At 39.5% G+C, this 19687-nt stretch overlaps 1 protein-coding gene across 1 annotated transcript in view; it reads left to right on the top strand.

The window, feature by feature from the left end:
• The window catches only part of LOC109930684 (cohesin subunit SA-2-like), a 170388-nt gene that overhangs the window by 114491 nt on the left and 36210 nt on the right, over positions 1-19687 (top strand). Inside the window, exons 3-8 of the mRNA XM_048605296.1 lie at positions 2411-2483; positions 9345-9509; positions 10159-10255; positions 10754-10830; positions 15106-15310; positions 16965-17116. Of these exons, the coding sequence (XP_048461253.1) occupies positions 2411-2483; positions 9345-9509; positions 10159-10255; positions 10754-10830; positions 15106-15310; positions 16965-17116 (769 nt within the window). The remainder of the gene's footprint in view (positions 1-2410; positions 2484-9344; positions 9510-10158; positions 10256-10753; positions 10831-15105; positions 15311-16964; positions 17117-19687) is intronic.

The raw sequence follows: 19687 nt of genomic DNA on the forward strand, positions 1-19687 counted from the left end.
GTGTGGATTAAAAGGCACTTAATCCTTTATCATGAATTATTGAACAATGCGTCTTGTAGACCTATGGCAGATAATATATATTACAAGAACATGAATAGGATCAGGCATCAGTCATTTGGCCCTTCAAACCTGCTCTGATCATTAAATAAGATCCTAGTTGATAATCTGTATAGCTCATAATCTTATGCTGCCTTCAGTGCTTCATTTGAACCTGCCTCCAACACACTTCCATATGCTAATCACTCGCTGCATGGAAAATCTTTTTTGGTCACCTAGCATTTGCTTCTTTTGCAAAACTCTTGGTTCTTAATCCATTTATGAGTGGGAACAGTTTCTCTATCCACAATGTCCAAACCCCTTATGATTTTGAAAACTCCTTGAAATCGCCTTGCCTTCTCCTCTCCAAGCAAAGCAGTCACAACTCTTCAAATCTTTCCTCATTGTTGAAGTGTCTTTTCCTTGGAATCATTCTCAAACTTTTTCTGTACTTCTACAATTCATTCTCATCCTTCCTGTCCTGTTGTGCCTAGAACTGTATGAAGTGCTCCAGCTAAGTTCTAACCAGTGCCCTATATAATTTATCTTAACCTATCTGCTTTTGTACTCTATGTTCCTATTTAAGAAACCCAGAATACTGTATGCTTTATTAGCAGCTCTCTTTACCTGTGAGTTATGTGCATAAATATCCCCAGGTGTCTGTGCTCCTATGCACACTTCAGAATTGTGCTATTTATTTATACTGTCTCTCCAAGTTCTTTGTACTGAAGTGCACTATTTCACAGTTCCCTGCATTTAACTTATCTGCTGCCTATCAGTCCACTCTATCAAAATGTCGATGTACTTATAAAATTCTGAACTGTACTCATTGTAGTTTACAATTCTGCCAAGTTTTGTGTTGTTTGCAAACTTTGAAGTTGTCGCCTGCCCACGTAAATGTAGATTTAACATTTGCCTGTGCCTTAACTTGCAGCAAGTCATATTTCCTTAACAACTTCATGTTCTACTTTCTGAAATCTAACAATAGTTTGTGTGATTAATTGTGTGTAGTTTTGGTCTCCTTATCTGAGGAAGGATGTTTTGGCTGTGGAGGGAGTGCAACAAAGTTTACTACATTGATTGCTGGGATGGCAGTATTGCAGTATGAATAGAGACAGGATATGTTAGCACTGTATTGACTGGAATAGTAAAATGAGAGGGAATCTCATAGAAACCTGCAAAATTCTAATGGGACTAGGTAGGGTAAATGCAGGGTAGGTGCTTCTGATGACAGGATTGCCCAGAATCAGGGGTCACAGTCTAGGGATATAGCAAGAACTGCAGATGCTGGAGTCAGAGACAACACAGTGTGGACTAGAGGAACACAGCGGGTCAGGCAGCATCAGAGGAGCAGGAGACTCGACGTTTCTGGCCTAGACCCTTCATCAGGTCATGCTGTGTTCTTCCAGCTCCACATTGTATTGGCACAGTCTAAGGATACATTGTAGGTCATTTAAGACTGAGATGAGGAGGAATTTCTTCACCCAGAGAGTGGTAGACCTGTGGATTTCGCTGCCACAAAAAGCAATTGAAGCCAAAGCAGTGAATTAGAAAAGATTCTTTGAGCTAAAGAGATCAAAAGATATGGGGAGGAAGTGGGAACAGGGTACTGGGGAGGTGATGGCCTAGTGGTATTATCACTGGACTGTTAATCCAGAGACCCAGATGATGTTCTGAGGACCCGGGCTCAAATCCCGCCAAGGCAGATGGTGGAGTTTGAATTCAATAAATATCTGGAATTAAGAGTCTAACGATGACCATGAATCTGTTGTCAATTGTTGGAAAAACCCATCTGGCTCACTAATACCCTTTAGCGAAGTAAACTGCCATCCTTACCTGGTCTGGCCTACATGTGATTCCAGGCCCACAACAATGTGGTTGACTGTTAACTGCCCTCTGGGCAATTAGGGATGGGCAATAAATGCTGCCTAGCCAGCAATGCCCTCATCTCATGAATGAATGAAGAAAAAAAAGTTGGATGATCAATCATGGTCATTATGAATTGTGGAGCAGGCTCAAAACATGGAGTGTCCTGTTCCTGTTGTTTTTTTTTGTCCTGTGAATAAAAACTGCTTAGCAGACAGACCTCAAGCGAATCTCGGATGCAGGAATGCTTTGATTTAGAGATTCTTTTCTGTGGATTGGTGTCCTATTTTATATAATTACACGTTATACACAACATTCATCTTTATTAAGCTTTTTTTTAATATATAACATGGTCTTATACAATCAAACATTTACTTATTGGTGATATATATTGCTGATGCATTTGTTATTATTAGTTTTCTTATGTTGCCAAATTTTAACTAGTAAATTAAATTCTTGTTTGTAAGGATCAACTCAATTCTAATAATTAATTTAACTTCCTTCACAGGGAGACTGAAACACCTTTCTCCTCTGATACTGATTTTGAAGACTTTGATGGAAAATCTTATAATCCAACCAAGGTAAAAAGCAGTAAGATTTTTTTTTGTCAATTTGTAAACGAGATTTTTTGCGAAATTGTAGAATAAAATTTGTATAATGCCATATCTTGTCCTTTTAAAGTCCACCTGCTGTTGGCATCTCTTGCTTGTGTAAAACTGTTTGCTGCGCCATTGGGGATACATATATTTTTGATCCCATGAACAAAACAGGACTGAGGTTCTGGTCTAAAATTGTTGAATTTTGTGCCGAGTTTAGAAAGCTGTAAGGTGTCCAGTCTAAAGGTGATATTGTGTCTTGAGCATTTCACTGTAGCAGTTGTCAGAAGTCTGATACCAAGTATGGAGGAACTGTCTTATGAGGAGCAATTGTATAAGCTGGGCTTGTAGTCATTGAAATTTAGAAGCATTAGAGATGACCTTGAAACGTGCAACATTCTGAAAGGACTGGACAGGGTAGATGCGGAAAGGTTATATCTTCTTGTGGGAAAGTCTCGGACCAGTGCGCATAATCTTAGAATACGGGGGTCGCATATTTAAGGTGGCAGTGAGGGGGACTTTCTTTTCCGGGGGTTGTGAATCTGTGGATTTCTTTATGAAAGAGGGCTGTTGAGGTGGAGCTGACTATGGGCTAAATGGACTATTTTTGCTCTTGCATCTAATGGTAGTATGGCGTAATTAAGTTGTTGCAGCTGTCACCGCTGCAACATATCTGCTTGGTTAAGTATCTTGTGCCTAGCCTGTTTATAGATGTGGTAATTCCACAATGTCAGGGCTACCTGCAAGAGTACTCTGAAGTCCTTGAGATGTAGGTACGCTCACAGCTGTTAGGAAGAGAGTTCCAGGATTTTGAACCAGCGGCAGTGAAGGAATTTTATTTTATATTCACTTATGGGATGCAGGCATCGTTGGCCGGGTGAACATTTAATACCCGTCTATAGTTGCCCGTGGTGATGAGCTGCCTCTTGAACTGCTGCAACTCATGTGCAGTAGGTTTATTAGGGAGAGAGTTCCAGGATTTTGATCCAGTGACACTGAAGGAACAGTGATATATTTCCAGTTCAAGATGGTGAGTGGCTTAGAGGGCAGCTTGCAGGTGGTTGGTGGAGTTCCACACGTCTGCTGCCGTAGGTTGAAGTGGTTGTGGATTTGGAAGATACCGTGTCAGGACTTTTGGTGAATTTCTGTCGTGCAGTCTATTTCCAAGTCAGGATGGTGTGTAACATGGAGGGTATCTTGCAGATATTTGCAGGGGATTTTCATTCTTGTTGGTCAAGGTCACAGTTTTGGATGATTCTGTCAAAGGAGCCTAGGTCAGTTGCTGTCGTGCAGCTTGTACATGGTACAGATTTGTGTGCTTTTTGAACAAACTGGAATGCATCTGCAATTACAAATCTGCAAATGCAAATTCACCCCATAGATTTAATCTGTGTGTGTGAGGGAAAGAGAGTATGCGTGTGTATGCATGTGAAGGGGTGGGGGACGGGGGTGGGGGGGTGGAAGAGAGAGAGAGAGAGGGAGTGTGTGTGTGTGTGTGTGTGTGTGTGTGTGTGTGTGTGTGTGGTGGGGTCACCTGTGGCATGACGTTAATGCAATATCCTGATTGATGCCATCTTCATGGGTTCCGCACGTGGCTATCGGCCTCTGCTTGGTGACTCTGCGGTGTTCTGTATTCTGAAATCTGCCTTAGAGGACAGTCAAGGACATTTGGCCTTGGATGTTTGGGTAAATGTCCTGCAAGACTTTGGGATACACAACAATGCAGAGGCTGATGGCCGAGGACGGCCTCGACCAGAATCTTGGGTGCGTGTCACATTACAGGTGACCCCACCGCACTATCAGCTCTCACACATGCACATATACATACACACATACACTCTTTTCTCTCACTCTCTCTCTCTCACTCACTGACTCACTCACTCACACGCAGACAATTTGTAGACAGTTAATGTGGTATTTTATAAATTCCTACTTTCAAAATAAAACCAGTCTGATTCACAGCCAGATTCTAAACAAGGCCTCACACCTAAAATGCAATGTCTAACCTGGGATGTCACCTCTCGTGTACTGAGGGAACTGATAAAACCTTTAGTTAACTCGGGGCAGCGACTTGAAAGAAATTCGGGAATTTGCGTATTAATCCTTTTTAACCGATTAAAAGTTTAACAGCCATCTTAGGTTTCTTCAACACCGCATCAGTTCTGTGAACTTTTGATCTTTTGCTTATACATTCTGTGTTTGATGCTACCCCTTTCACTGATGCCTGAAGAAGGAATGAGCCTTTGAAAGCTTGTGTCTTCAAATAAACCTGTTGGACTCTAGCCTGGTGTCGTGTGATTTTTGACCTTGTCTACCCCAGTCCAACATCGGCACCTCCACACCTTGTTTATAGTTAGAGTGAGTGAAAAAAACAAAATAAGTGCATTTGACTGTTGTCAGGTAGAAAATTCAACTGAGGACCAGGCTGAATTTTGAAAATTCAGGAAGGGAAATGGAAATAAAATGAAAGAGCATCAAACTGAATCCAACAGCCTTGTTAAGGTATGTAGATAGTAATTACTTGGCAAAACTAGGATTGGAGCTGTGAGGGTCTGAAAAGAGCATTTATGCTTGCAAGCAGAGGCATAGCTGTGATACAAGATGAATGTTCTGTATCTGCCTTTACCAAGGAAGAAATTGCAGGCCAAGTCATCGTGAAAGAGGATGTCGTTGAGACAGTTTATGACCTAAGAACTCAGATGTTGGATAAACTCTGAAGGAGGGTTACAGGACCCAAAAACAGTAACTTTGATTCTTTGAAGTTTGCATCAAATGTAGACAGGGTGGTTAAAAAGGCATTTAGCATGCTTACCTTCATTGCTCATTCTTTGAGTATAGGTATTGGGAAGTCATGGTGAGGTTGCACAGGATATTGCTGAGGCATGTTCTCGAGTACTGTGTACAGTTCTGGTTGCCCACTTAGAGGGCGGATGTTATTAAGTTGGAGAGGGCTCAAAAGAGATTAACCAGGATGTTGATAATGAGAAAACACCGTGTGAAGCTGGAGGAACATGTTGCCAGGTATGGAAGGTTTGAGTTGTAAAGGAAGGCTGGATAGGCTGGGACCTTTTTCACTAGAGCGTAGGAGGTTAAGAGGTGACCGTATAGAAGCTTATTAAATCATGAGGGGTATCGATAAGGTTGATGGTTGTTTCCCCCCCCACCCCACCCCACCCCTCCAGAGTGGGGGATTTCAAGACTAGGGGGCACATTTTTAAGGTGAGAGGACAGAGATTTAAAAAAGACATGGGGGCAAATATTTTACACAGAGAGTGATTCATCTGTAGAATGAGCTTCCTCAGGAAGTGGTGGATGTAGGCACAATTGTAATGTTTAAAAGACATTTGGACAAGGGCAGGAATAGGAAAGATTTGGAGGGATATGGGCCAGGAGCAGGCAGGTGGAACTAGTTTAGTTTGGGATTATGTTCGGCATGGACTATTTCGACCGAAGGGTCTCTTTCCGTGCTGTATGACTCTAAGACTCTGTACAGATGATGCCTGACATGCTGACATTATCCAGCAATTTCTGTTTTTGTTTCAGATTTCTAGCGTTCCACAGTTCTTTTGGTTTTTTTGTTGGATAGGGTCATTGTGCTTAAAGCTGATAAGTCACCAGGGACTGATGAATTACTTTTATGGATACTGAGAAATATAAAGATGTAAGTTGCTGAGGCACGGACCATAATTGTCAATTTTCCTGAGATTCAAAGGTCCCAGAGTTGGAGATGACTGCAAATGTTATACCAGCGTCTGGAAAGATTGTCAAACTGTACCCAGCAAATGCAGTCCAGCCATTTTTATCAAAGTTCTGGGAAAGCTTTTAGAAAGCATAGCATAGTTTTGGACAATATTAACAGTCACAAGGATAGTGGACTAATTAAGGAAGCCAGAACAGAGGTACCAGTAGAACATTGTGTTTAACTCATCTTTGAATAAGATGTTCGATCAGGGTTTTGTGGTTGAGGGTTTTTTGGTTGAAGAAGTGCCATAAAACTGGCAAGTCAGCGAAGTTGAAGTCCATGAAATAGAATGGATGATAACAGCATGGGTATGAACTTGGCTGAGTGACTGGGAACCGAGAATACTGGTGAGTGTTTGTTTTCAAAATTGAGAGAGATTTGGGCAGAATTGACAGTGGAAAAACTGTTCTTGTTGGCAGATCATGGATGGTCAGCCAGTGGACACTGAAAGGAACCACTGATGACAGTGCATGATGGGAATCAGAATACTCTTCTCAAGGTCTGGTGGTAGTGGGTTCACTTGAGGCCTTCCAAAGATATTTGGATAATTAGCTGAAGCAAAAATAGAAGAGCTACCTGGAAAAGATAGGAAAGACCACAGAACTGGCACAATCATGACACGCCTTCTGTGTTTTCATCAGTCCAAGATTTTGTGAAATCTGAGTTGGAGCAACATGCAGAATAAAAATGACAACAGATAATAACCTTTTTTTCATTGTGGACTGAACAATGGTGTTCGCACAGCGATCTCCATCTGTGTTTCATCTCCCCAATGTAGAGGAGCCCACATCATGTGCAGTGAATGAAGCATATAAGTTGACAGAACTATACATTTCAGTTGGAATGAGTCTTTAGAGTTTTAGACAATGAGAAGGGGAATGACAGAAGATGTTATACTTGCTGCCCTCATGGAAAGATGCTACAGAAAAGGGTGGGGACCTGGAGAGTTTCTGTGATTGGGCCAGGATATTGAAGAGGGAACAGTCCTTTCAGAATATTTAAAGGGAAAGGAAGGAGACATCTTTTGGGGAAATAATGCTGAGGATGGTGGAAATGACAGATGATTAATGATGATCATGGGTGGAAAAGTGAGAACAAGAGGCCAATATCGTGGGTCTTGGAGGGAGGGAAGCAAGGAGAGAAGAGGCACATGACCAAGAACAGACTGGATTGAGGGCCCTGACCAACCCTAAGTGGGGTGGTAGTTGATTGAGAAATAAGCAAAACGTACCAAAAGCATGTGCGGAAGGTTGCAGTATTTGAATAGGTGCAATTGAGAAACAAAAACTGGGAGTACAGAAGAAAGTTCTTGAAGTGAGATGGAAACACAGTCAAGGTATTTGTCAGAGTCAACAAGCTTGTAGTAAATACCGATTGATAATCCTCTGTCACGGAATGGACAGGAAGAGTCCAAGGTGGACCATGGGAATTGAAAGAAGAATGAAGGTTGGGACCTGTGTTGATTAAAGTTTCCAGCTCAGTGTAAGGATGGCAAATGTCACTAATGTGGTCATCAATGTCATGGAAAAGAGATGAGAGAGGAGGCCTTAATAGGACTGGAGCAGACAAGGTTCCATATATCCCAAAGAAAGCATTGTCATGAGAGTACCCATGGCAACTCTTATTTCTGTTCTGCATTTGTATTTTAAATTCTACTTTTGCATATGTAATAGACGTAGAAAAGCATTGTGAAACTGGGAAAATAATTTCATTGTATTCTATAAATGTGATGACTATTTCTCCTAAACCTTGCAGACTGAACCTAAAGCACCCAAACATCTTGAGTAATATAATTCTGGAAAATCTGCACTGTACTAATTCCAAGGTCAACATATCTTTGCTGAGGTTTGGCATTTAAAACTGAACTGAAGGGATGTGATTAAATCTCTGTGTAACTGCTGGAAGTTTTCATTCCTGTGTCCTTCAGTAGTGTAAAGCTCACTGTGCCTGCTTTGTGTTATTTGTAAACTTGAATACTCACTGAATGTGGTGAGATTTTGTCGTCAGTGGCAAAGGATGGGCATCTTGTGCCAAAGTCCTGAAGCACAGACAGCATTCTTAGGATATTGCCATAACCGATGTGTGCCCGATATCCTGAAGTTGTTGTCAGTTCCAGAGAGTTATCAACAATGAATGAATGTTGACAGTTTGCTGCTAACTGCTTCTTCCCAAACCTGACCCACTGATTTATTCACAAATTTGCAAACTCTCTATTCCTTGATTCAAATCTCTCAGTCTCAATAGCCCGTGCTGATGTTGTGCTGTATTTGAGTGTTTAAAGTTGCGATTTATACATTTCTAGTTACTAATGGTATGAAAGGTCATGGGGATATCATGGATAAAAGACACTGAGGTGTTAGATCAGCCATAGTCATGATTGAGAGAGCTCAACAGGCTGAATGGCTCACTCCTGTACCAGTGGTGTAGCTACATCAAGGGAATGTAGTGCCAATGTGTTTGGGGAAGAGGTGGTAAGAATGAACTGTAGTTGGCCTCAGACACTGGATTCAGAGGGGATAAATCAACAAGGAATCTGATTGTCTTTAGTACTGGGAAAATGCTGCTGGAAGTATTTGTCTGGATGAAAATGCGTAAGCACGCACATGGCTGAATACGTTGGAATGTTGTTTGTGTGAATCCCTATTTGGGTTTATGTGACAGACATTGCAGGTTGAACGGTGCTAAATGAAACCAGAGTGACTGTCTCCCACTGATGCCTCCTCATAAACGATTCTTGAGGAATTCTTGAAATAAATAAAAGATATTCAAACTCATCATCATTGTGACATCAAAAATCCTTTCACTGCTCAATACTGAACTGTTAACATCCCAGATGGATGAAGCTGCCACCTGTAACTAAAATCTGTGCATAAGTTCCAATCAAAGAATGCAGAGTTAGTCATGCTTTAGTTCTACCAGGTTAGGGGTATGTGTATTTTTTTTTAAACCAAACAATGGAGATCCCAGTAATAGCAACTTTTCTTTGAAGGATGCAACAATGTTTTACCATGTAATTTTGCATGAACATATCACGAATTATAAAATTACATTTCTTTCATGTTGTAAAATATATTGTGTAAAAATCTTATTTATTTCATTTTTAGTCCAGTAAAAAAGTAAAAAAAGTTTCTGGAGAGAAAGGAAAAAGTGGAAATGGTGGAAAATCTGCAACAGGCATGAACCGGATGAATGGACATCACCAACAGAATGGAGGAGTGGAAAACATGATGCTATTTGAAGTTGTGAAATTGGGCAAGAGTGCAATGCAGGTAAAGTTTATTAGAAGGAGTGATTGAGAAAATAAATTGTTTTCCATTGCAGGAGCAAGACTCCACATAAAATTAATGGAACTATCTTGATATTGCTTGATATCAAACATCATTGTTGTTCGTGTTGTAAACCAAATGAGTAAGACAACCGTACAAAGAGGCGGCTGCAGCATGTGTCTGTTTTACTTGCCACTTTATGTACAAATACCAAACTGTGATGCTGCAAGGAGCTGTAACTCCTGGGTTTTAATGAGCTATTTGCAATTTTTTTTTGTACTGTGTTGACAAGTTCGCGAGAGTGATAATGAACACAGTAACCTTTCATTACAATAATGGTGACCTTTGGCATATTTTGTAGCATGAATTGATTCAGAAACATTCTGGCATTGCCAGGCTTGCATAATATTAAAACCATTGTACTGCTTTGGCTCCTCCCTTCCAAGTGCTCTCATGCTAATCCTCTCTCTTTTGTTTTCCTATTTTTCCATCATTTCATCCTATCTCACCCCATCAATCTTGCGTGTTACCTCTCACCTCTCAGTTTTTTGCCTTTTTAGTAAGAATAGCATAATTCTGAGGTGTAAGCCAGTTATTTTTTCAACAGTATTTTTGTACCCCTGATTAGTTGCCTTTCTGTTCTGCTTTGTAGACTGTTGTAGACGACTGGATTGAATCCTACAAGCATGACCGGGATACTGCACTTCTGGATCTCATAAATTTTTTTATTCAGTGTTCAGGCTGCAAAGGTAAGTTGTTGTCCTAGTATTTCCAGAAATCTTGATAGTGTAGTTCCCTAGCAACAATTCAAAGTTTAATAATTAACCTCACAATTTGTTAAACTTTTCATTTTGCACGAGCTGCAAGACTTGGCAAGATAATTTGCAGAATTCCAATGTAAAGAAAAACAATGTTTTAGTGCTCTGAGAAGACCATGATGATCGGCTGGAAAATGAACTCTGGTAGACTTGTTTCCCTGAAGAATGCACCGGTTAGCTGATGATTGGTTGCTATTTGCCAATCCTTGTTTAAATTTACACCAGCCAGATTGACTCTGACTCTGATCAGTCATGGTTTTGCCACGAGGAGTGAGCCAGAGAATGAAAGTAGAATCTTAAGACTGTCAGCCAGGCTCACATTGTGGGATGTTTGTGTGCACAGGAACCAGAATTTTTTTTTCCTTTTTTTTTCCCCTATTTTTTATGCTCTGTCTTGCATTCATTCCATTGACTGTTCTTGATCGGCAGGTGTAGTAACTGCTGAGATGTTCCGTCACATGCAAAATTCTGAGATAATTCGTAAGATGACAGAAGAATTTGATGAGGTAATTTTAAATACAATCATTTTCAAAAAGCAAATATTGGAAATAGAAACTAAGTGCTGGAATCTTTTCGCATGTTTGGTGGTTTCTGGGGCTGAAGAAACAGTGTTAAATTTCAGGTTCTTGAACCTTCGACCTAAACATGGCATCTTTATTTTTGCAATTTTTAATATATATTTGGGATCTTGGGAAGAGTTAAAAAAGAAGCTGCAGATGCAAAAGCTACATATTGCAGGCAGCATCTGGGGATAGTGAAACCAGTTTCGGGTCGAGTTTTCAAACTGGATGATTTGTTAACTAACTTAAACTATCCCAATAGTAAATTTTCATGTTATTTTAAGGACAGAAAAAAGTTGAAAATTTTCTTTCAGAATAATAAGTAACTGAGCTCACTACTATTATTACATTTTCCATCTTGTGTCGAATGTTCAGTATATTTGGTTCTGGCAAAGTTCAAATCAGATCCAGTTTTAAATATTCATCAACGTTTGAAGTTATTGTTGCAGTCATTGCAAATTTCATTTATTTAAAAATGCCATCTGCTTGGTATTGTTTATTTTCTAAAAGGTTGAAGTGGATTTCTGCTGTGTTACTGAAGTTTTTATTTGAACTAAGCAGATAAAACTAAAAGAAAAATAAAACCATAGAAGCTTCACCCCTCCAGTAACATTGAATTATTCAGATTTTATTATTAATTAATTATTGTCAATCATGTAATTATTTTGGTGCTTCGAATGGTACAGTTTCAGTGAATGCTGAAATGAGTACAAGATTGTCATTAAACAAAATATTTAATGAGGACCTAGCAACTGTTTGTGGAACTCCAAACCCAATGGTGAATAAACATACAGACTGGAAAGCTTTGGAGACTGGTTATTGCTTGCCATAGCTTTACATCTTTATTCTAAACAATCCCCCAACCATATTAGCTGCCTGTTCTTTATGTACACATCTAAGTAAGAAATAGTAAATTATTTTTAACCAACTAGTTAAGACATGTTATGGCACTCCTCTCACACTGGTGCGACTTTCTAGGACAGGATAGGGCAACGTGCCACAGGAGCCCATAGACACATCCTAAGTATTTTAATCAGTCTGTTCAGACATGTTTGTGACAAGCCTCTGGGGCGCGTGAGACAGGAACCTGGATCTTCTGGCCCAGAAGGGACACTCCCGCTGCCACAAGATCTTCCTTCACATCAAAGTCAAGCATTACTAAACCTGGTTGGGTATTTTTAGGTTAATGTTTGGAATTTGGGCTGTTGCTGAATGATCAGCATTTATTGCTCATCCCAGGATTTCCTTGAGAAGTTTGTGTTGAACTGCTGCTTTGAATTGCTGCAGTCCATTTGGAGTAGGTACATCAGAGGTATAGATAGAGTGGGCAGCCAGAGACTTTTTCCTAGGATGGAGGTAGCTATTACGAGGGGGCATAGTTTTAAAGTGAGTGGAGGTAGATATAGGGGAGACATCAGAGGTAGGTTCTTTACTCAGAGAGTGGTTGGGGCGTGGAATGCGTTGCCGGAGCGGGTAGTGGAGTCGGCCTCGTTAGGAGCATTTAAGCGGCTATTAGATAGGCATATGGATGATAGTATAAGGTAGAGGTGGAGGTTAGATAGACCTTAGGTTTAGGGTAAACGTTTGGCACAACATCGTGGGCCGAAGGGCCTGTACTGTTCTATGTTCTATCCTCAATACCATTAGGGAGAGAATTCCAGGAGTTTGACCGTGCAACACTGAATGAATGGTGGTCTATTTCCAATTTAGGATGGAGAGTGGCTGGAAAGGGAGCTTACAGGCAGTGTTGCCATATATCTGCTGTCCTTGGCCTTTTGGATGGTTGTGGCTGTTAGCTTGGAAGGTGTTATCTAAGGATCTTTGAATTTCTGCTGTGCAATTTGTAGATGATGCACACTACAGATACTGAGAGTCGGTGGTGAAAGGAGCAAATGTTTGGAGATGCAGTGTCAATCAAGGAGCTTTGTCCCGGATAATGTCAAACTTCCTGAGTGTTGTTGGACCTGCACTCATCCAAGCAAGTGGGGATTGTTCCATCACATCCCTGATTTGTGCCTTGTAGATGGTGTACAGGCTTTGGGGAGTCTGGAGGTGAATTACTGTAGTATTCCTCGTCTCTGATTTGCTTTCGTAGTTGCAGTATTTATATGATTCCTCCAATATAAAGTTCACTTTCTGTTCGATGGTAACTCCCAGGATGTTGACAGTGGGGATTCCATGATGCTGATGCCATTGAATGTCAAAATGCCATGATTACATTCTCTTTTGCTGGAGATTGCCCAATACTTGTGTGGTGTGAATGTTCTATGCCCCTTGTCAGCCCAAACCTGGATATTGTCCAGATCTTATTACATTTGAATATGGACTGCTTCAGTATCTGAGGAGTCGCGAATGGTGCTCAACATTGTGCAGTCGTCGGCAAACATCCCACTTATGACCTTATGGTGGAGGGAAGATCATTGCAGCAGCTGAGGGTGGTTGGGCCTAGGGCACTACCATGAGGAACTCCTGCAGAGATGTCCTGGAGCTGAGATGACTGACCTTCAATAGTCATGAGCATTGTCTTTTGTGCCATATATGATTCAAATTAGCGCAGGCTTTTCCCTTTTTATTCCCATTGATGCTAGTTTTGCTAAAGTTCCTTGATGCTACACCTGGTCAAATGCAGCCTTACTATTAAGGACAGTGACTCTCACCTCACCCATAGAATTCACCTGTTTTGGCCATGTGTGAACCAAGGCTGTAATGAAGTGTGGAGCTCAGTGTTCCTGCAGGTTATTGCTGAGCAAATGCTGCATAGTTAGCATTGTTGGTGACCTCACCCATAACTTTACTGATGAACAAAGAACAATACAGTACAGGAACAGACCATTTGGCCCTCTAAGCCTGCACTGATGCGTTTTGCCCTTCCATACTAAAACTGTCTTCACTTACAGGATCTGGATCCCTCTGTTCCCTTCCTAATCATGTATTTGTCCAGGTCCTTCTTGAATGCTGCTATTGTGTCTGCTTCCATTACTGCCTGTGGCAGTGCGTTCCAGGTACTCTCCACCCATTGTGTGAAAAATGTGACTAGCACATCTCTTGTAAACTCTACACCGCACCCCCACCACCTCATCTTGAACCTTGATCCCTCCACCCTGGGAGAAAGCCTCATACTTCCCACTCTATCCATGCCATTCACAATTTTTTAAACTTCTTTCAGGGTACCCCCTCAACCTCCTGCGTCCCAGTGAAAATACACCCAGTCTATCCAACCTTTCTTCATATCTAAAATGCCCCATACTAGGCAGCATCCTGGTAAACGTTTTCTGTACCCTCTCCAAAGCATCCATGCTCTTCTGGTAGTGTGGAGACCAGAACTGTATGCAATATTCCAAGTGTGACCTAATTAATGTTCTATAAAGCTGCAGCGTAACTTGCCTATCATTGTACTCAATGCCCCTTCCAATAAAGGCAAGCATGCTAAAGGCCTTTTTTCCTCCCTTATCTGCCAGCATACCCCTGATACCATGTGACTTTACCTCTTGTACTAGTCTGCCATGATGATTGTGGGTAGGTTAATGGGCGATAATTGGCTGGGTTAGTTTTTGTACGCAAGACATAACTAAGCTATTTGGCACCGATGATCATGAATCTATTGTTGATGGTCGGTAAAACTCATCTGGTTCGCTTACGTCCTTCAGGGAAGGAAACTGCCATCCTTGCCTGGTCAGGCCGACATGTGATTCCAGACCAACAGCAATGTAGTTGACTCTTAACTACCCTCTGGGCAATAAATGCTGGCCAACCAGCAGAACAAATCAGAAAATATTCTTGGGGAGTTGCCAGCATTACAGTTTTGACACGCTGCCAGCATAGGTGGGACTTTTACCTAGACTTTCTGACGCAGAGGTACTGCGCCACAGCAGTCTTACAAATCTAAAAACTATTTTGACAGAAAGAAACTAAATTGAACCAGATTTTGAACTCACGCGAATACTGAGCACACTGTAACTTTAAAGAAAACTGGGGATCAAATTAAAGCATACTTTTTGAGAGAAAAATTCCAACCACCAAACTAAACCTCAACAGTCATCAGATTAGGTACCTATTTTCTTTCTTAAAAGAATGCAGAATATATTTGCATTTTTGTATGTTTGGTTTAAGAAGCTATTTTGTTTGAATTTGTGATCTGCAATTCTGCACCAAATTATCTTTGAATGATCTATCTGTCTTTATTTGTTCTAATCACATTTAATAAACTTTCTTATACTTCAGGACAGTGGTGATTACCCGCTTACAATGCCTGGTCCACAATGGAAAAAATTCAAGTCTAGTTTCTGTGAATTCATCTCTGTGCTTGTGAGGCAGTGTCAGTACAGTATCATATATGATGAATATATGATGGACACTGTTATTTCACTGTTAACTGGGTTGTCAGACTCCCAGGTTCGAGCATTCAGACACACCAGCACATTGGCAGGTGAGATATCCACTTCAAAGTACAGAAATTGTTTCCTTCAAGTTACATATTGCTTTTAGGTTTTCCATTTTCTGCCTACAATTAAAATCGTATACTGGTCGGAAATTCTTATTTTGTAAATCTCAGGACCAGTTATTTTTAATGAAGGATATTTTCGGACACGCTTTCCTTTCCCTCTAGGATCTTTTACTAATCATCTCACAACCAACAGCAAAATATTAATTTAACCTTTGAACGCATGTTAGCCAGTGGGTTCACATCATCTTTACAGATACTACCAGGTTTTTGATAAACATTTCTCATCACCTCTGCACTTATTATTCTTTGTCTGCATTTGTTGCTACACCTACCACTTAGCTCTGTTTGGGCCCTTTGGAAAAAAATTCAGTTGGCCTGAACAGACATGAATTGACCCAAAAGCCAAGATTTTTTCTCCCACAAGTGCAAACTCAGTGTATCAACAAGTTTGTTCAGTTCCTTTGGGGGAAAAGAACTTTGCTTCACCCAAATGGACTTAAAAACAAAGTTTTTTTTTCCTAAGACTAGAATTCAGCGTGTCTGCAGGTTTGTTTGGGTTCATTTTTGTAAAGACCTTGGTCTCCAGGTCTTTTTGGGTCTTGGATGCACAGATAAAGGGTACCCAACCTGTACTTGATGACATTTTATCAGTGTGCAGACGTTTAATATTAAAGAGTTGACTTTTTACAATACAAGTGACTTGTAAGGTTTCTGTTTCTGCAATACTTTTGTTTTCCCTTTGTGCATGTGAAAATGTATAGTTTATTTTTCAAAATATTTGACTCACTGCTTGTGCATCTAAGGGTGCAATTGTGTTTGTTGTCTGTTGAGATGCCAGTGCCTTAATTGAGTGTCTTTTTCCCCATGAGAAACAAAAAAGCACTTTTGGGCCATGGTCCTGTGAATTGTTTAAATGGGTTTAAATTTGCTATCTGGTATTAGATTTTCTTTGACTGGAAGGTGAAGAGTGAGTTCTTAATATTGAGAAACGAAATATAGCGATGGTGAGTTATATGCATGAATCTGGTAAGTTTTAGACAAACTCATAGCTTATAAATTGGAAATTGTTGGATTGATCTGAAAGAGTAATAAATTGAAGTGCAGAGAACTTTGGCAAACTGGTCTCCTTCTAGTATTTCACCTGATATTAAGTTCCTTGCTCTTATTTCATTCTTTGCCAAGTCTCAAAGCTGCACAATAGTTTTCATTGGTATTTTCGCTCCTCTCTGTAATCCAAGCCTTTTAAAACTCCAAATGATAACATCAGTCTAATTTAGTACATTTCTTCCACTATTGTTAATTTTGGTCCCGTGTTTACTTTCATTTAGGTTTCTCAACCTCAAGTCGATAAAATCAAGTCATGATTTACATAGTCTGCAGCTCAGAAGTCTAAAATAGCAGCTTGTTCTTCTGCTGATATGTCAGAACTTGACCGAAGTGGTTCTCTCAATTCTGACGATTTTACTATTGAAGTTAGAACTCTTGTAAAGAAAAGACTATAAAAACAAAACTATTTAAATATTTTATTGTAGATTTCATGTGTTTTAGGAAAGCACGTTTCATTTTAGTTGCAAATAAAGTGAATTATTCAGTATTTGTATATGTAATTAAACTGTCCAGCCATTTCTTTTTATAGCTATGAAGCTGATGACAGCCCTAGTAAATGTGGCGTTAAATTTAAGTATTAACATGGACAATACTCAGCGGCAATATGAAACTGAAAGAAATAAAATTATTGGCAAAAGAGCCAATGACAGGTTGGAGCTCCTATTACAGAAAAGAAAAGAGGTCAGTGAAATGTCAGTGTCGCAACATGACTACTTGCTTGTTGCAATTGAAAGAAAGTAACTGAATTTATCAGATTTCCTTCATTAGCCTTTTTTCATTTTCTGCTATTCTGTGTTGTGTGGATTGTATTTTTAATGTGTTGATCATTGAGGTGCTGAAGTGAATCTTTCTTCAAAGCCTGTGTCATAGTTAGAAAAATCTGTTGGTAAACAACCATAAATAATTAAGCCATACAATATAAAATGTGGTTAATTCAATTAAATATTATTTATTTAAATTAGGAATATGAAACAAAGAAAAAAGTTAAATTAACAACTAGTTTCACTTGGAAATTGCCTAAAGATTAATTTGTTTGCTGTACATTTATTATTACTTTTTACTCAATTTCATTGCACAGTGGTTATTATTTTAGTGGTTTGCATTTATATTTACTCTTGTCAATGACATTGTTTTTATTGAACTGCAATAATTATTTTAAGAATTGTTATATTTTAATCCTCCTGTCAAAGAGGCATTCTTGCATGATTAGGAGTTCCTCAAGGATTCAGAAATAAATTTTAAAAGTCCTGTTGCGCAACAACTTTTAAAACCTTGTGGAATCTTTTGTAATGTTACAAAGCAAATGATCACACATCTACTTCAAGAAATAGAGCTGTAGCTACATTGATGCATGCATGTGTATAGTTTTGCAGCTGTATCTTGGTAGTCTGCAGTGTAAGCAGGAGCTGTCAACAAACATCACAGACACGTGCAGTATTAAACTCAGTTGCTGTAGCATAACTCTAGCCTCCCAAATGTGCCCCCGCCACTTTATCCATTTGCTTTCAAATATAGTAACACAAGGCAGTTTCGCTTTCTTGATGTCTTGCCCAAGTTACTATTTTAATTAACAGACTGACAGGCTTTAAAATTTTAAGGAACAACATAGTGAAGTATGTTGTTCACCAAATGAAGTGTTGACTGCACTTTGCCAATCCCTAATGTAAGTACTCATAACTCAGATGCTTCGTAAATTGTGGTCAAAGCAATGTGTGCAGGTAGACTTTATCTTCTCGAAATATATATTTTTTATGCATTTTATCTGTTGAAAATAGCTAATGCAAAAGAATCACTTGTTAAAGCAGATAAACTACAACTTGCAAGGAGCTACAGTGGAAATAGAACTTCCAATTTCCGAAATTAACTATTCATATATTTTGGTCAATGGGTGGACTCTGTTAAGAAGAAGACACCTGACATTAGATTTTGTTTTAATGTTATATTTAGCCTGGCTTGCACTTTCCTTTGTATCTGTGAATGAGTTCTTTTTGGGGGCATGGAGCTAAATTTCACCTTTATTTTCAACTCTGGTATTTGTACACTAGATCTCGAGGTTTACTGGAATGCAACCTGTACTGCATGGGTTAAATCATGGGGGAGGAGATCACACAAATTGAGTTGCATTCTCTGTAATTTAGAAGTCATGGGTGGTTTGAATAAAGACATTTGACAAGGTAGCTCTCAAAAGGTTAGGTCATAACATAAGAGTTCATGGTGTTGGAAGTAAGTATATTGGCATGGTTTGAGAATTGGCTAATGGGCAGGGAACAGTAATTGTGGATAAGAAGGTTTTTTTTCAAGTTGGTGACCAGTAGGGTTCCACAGGGGTCAGTGCTGAGACCACATCTGTGTACAATATATATTGCTGTTTTAGAGGATGGAAGTAGAGGCACTGTAGCTTGATTGGAAGATGACAAAAAGTAGGTAAAGGGGGTTGAACACAAGTTTGAGTGAAAATGATAGGTTGAGTAAGTGGGCAAAAAGTTGGCAAATAGAGTATAGTGTGGGAAAATGCGAAAAGAGCTAGACCTTTCAGGAGTGAAATTCAGAAAAGCTTCTACATGCTGTAGAATTTTGGAATTCTCTTAGAAAATGACAGGTCCTGCTAATGATTTATGAATTCCTGTTAACGAAATGTATTGAGGAATGTTGACAAAGGTAAGTATATAGAACTTGGTCACAGATGAGCAACAACTTAATTGACTGGTGGATTTGCTAAAGCCTGCTCTTGTTTCAGTGTTCCTATGGTTCTGTTCTGTTGCACTGTCCTTAACAACACATTTTTCCCAAAATTGATAAACACAGCACAAAAGATTTGAAATTTTAAGTTCAAGTTATGTTCGGGGCAACTTGTGTTTGTGTAAATTTTTATTGCAATAATTAGTTCTCGAAGCTGCACTGCCTACAAATTGCCACGATCCTATATGTAATCAGTCATTGAGGGTTTTTTAAAATTGCTGATCGCCTTCTGGATACTAGAAAGCACATTTTAAAAGCTTGTAAAGAATTTTCAAAAAATTTTCTTAACCAGCTATCACATTCCAATGTAGCTTGTTAGTCATTTTTACTTTTTTAACATATGGTTCTTCATTGATTGTAAACTAGACACTATTGATGGGTCTTTTTTTGCAGTAAACCAATTGGCAGTTGTATTATTTGACTGTACCAAGTCACTACTCTTAATTATATCAAGGAACTTTTATCAAGCAACCACTCTTATTTAAATTTCATTCTGTAATACCTTATAGAGGT

This window comes from Rhincodon typus, chromosome 14, assembly GCF_021869965.1.
Source record: "Rhincodon typus isolate 14 chromosome 14, sRhiTyp1.1, whole genome shotgun sequence".
NCBI lineage: Eukaryota > Metazoa > Chordata > Chondrichthyes > Orectolobiformes > Rhincodontidae > Rhincodon > Rhincodon typus.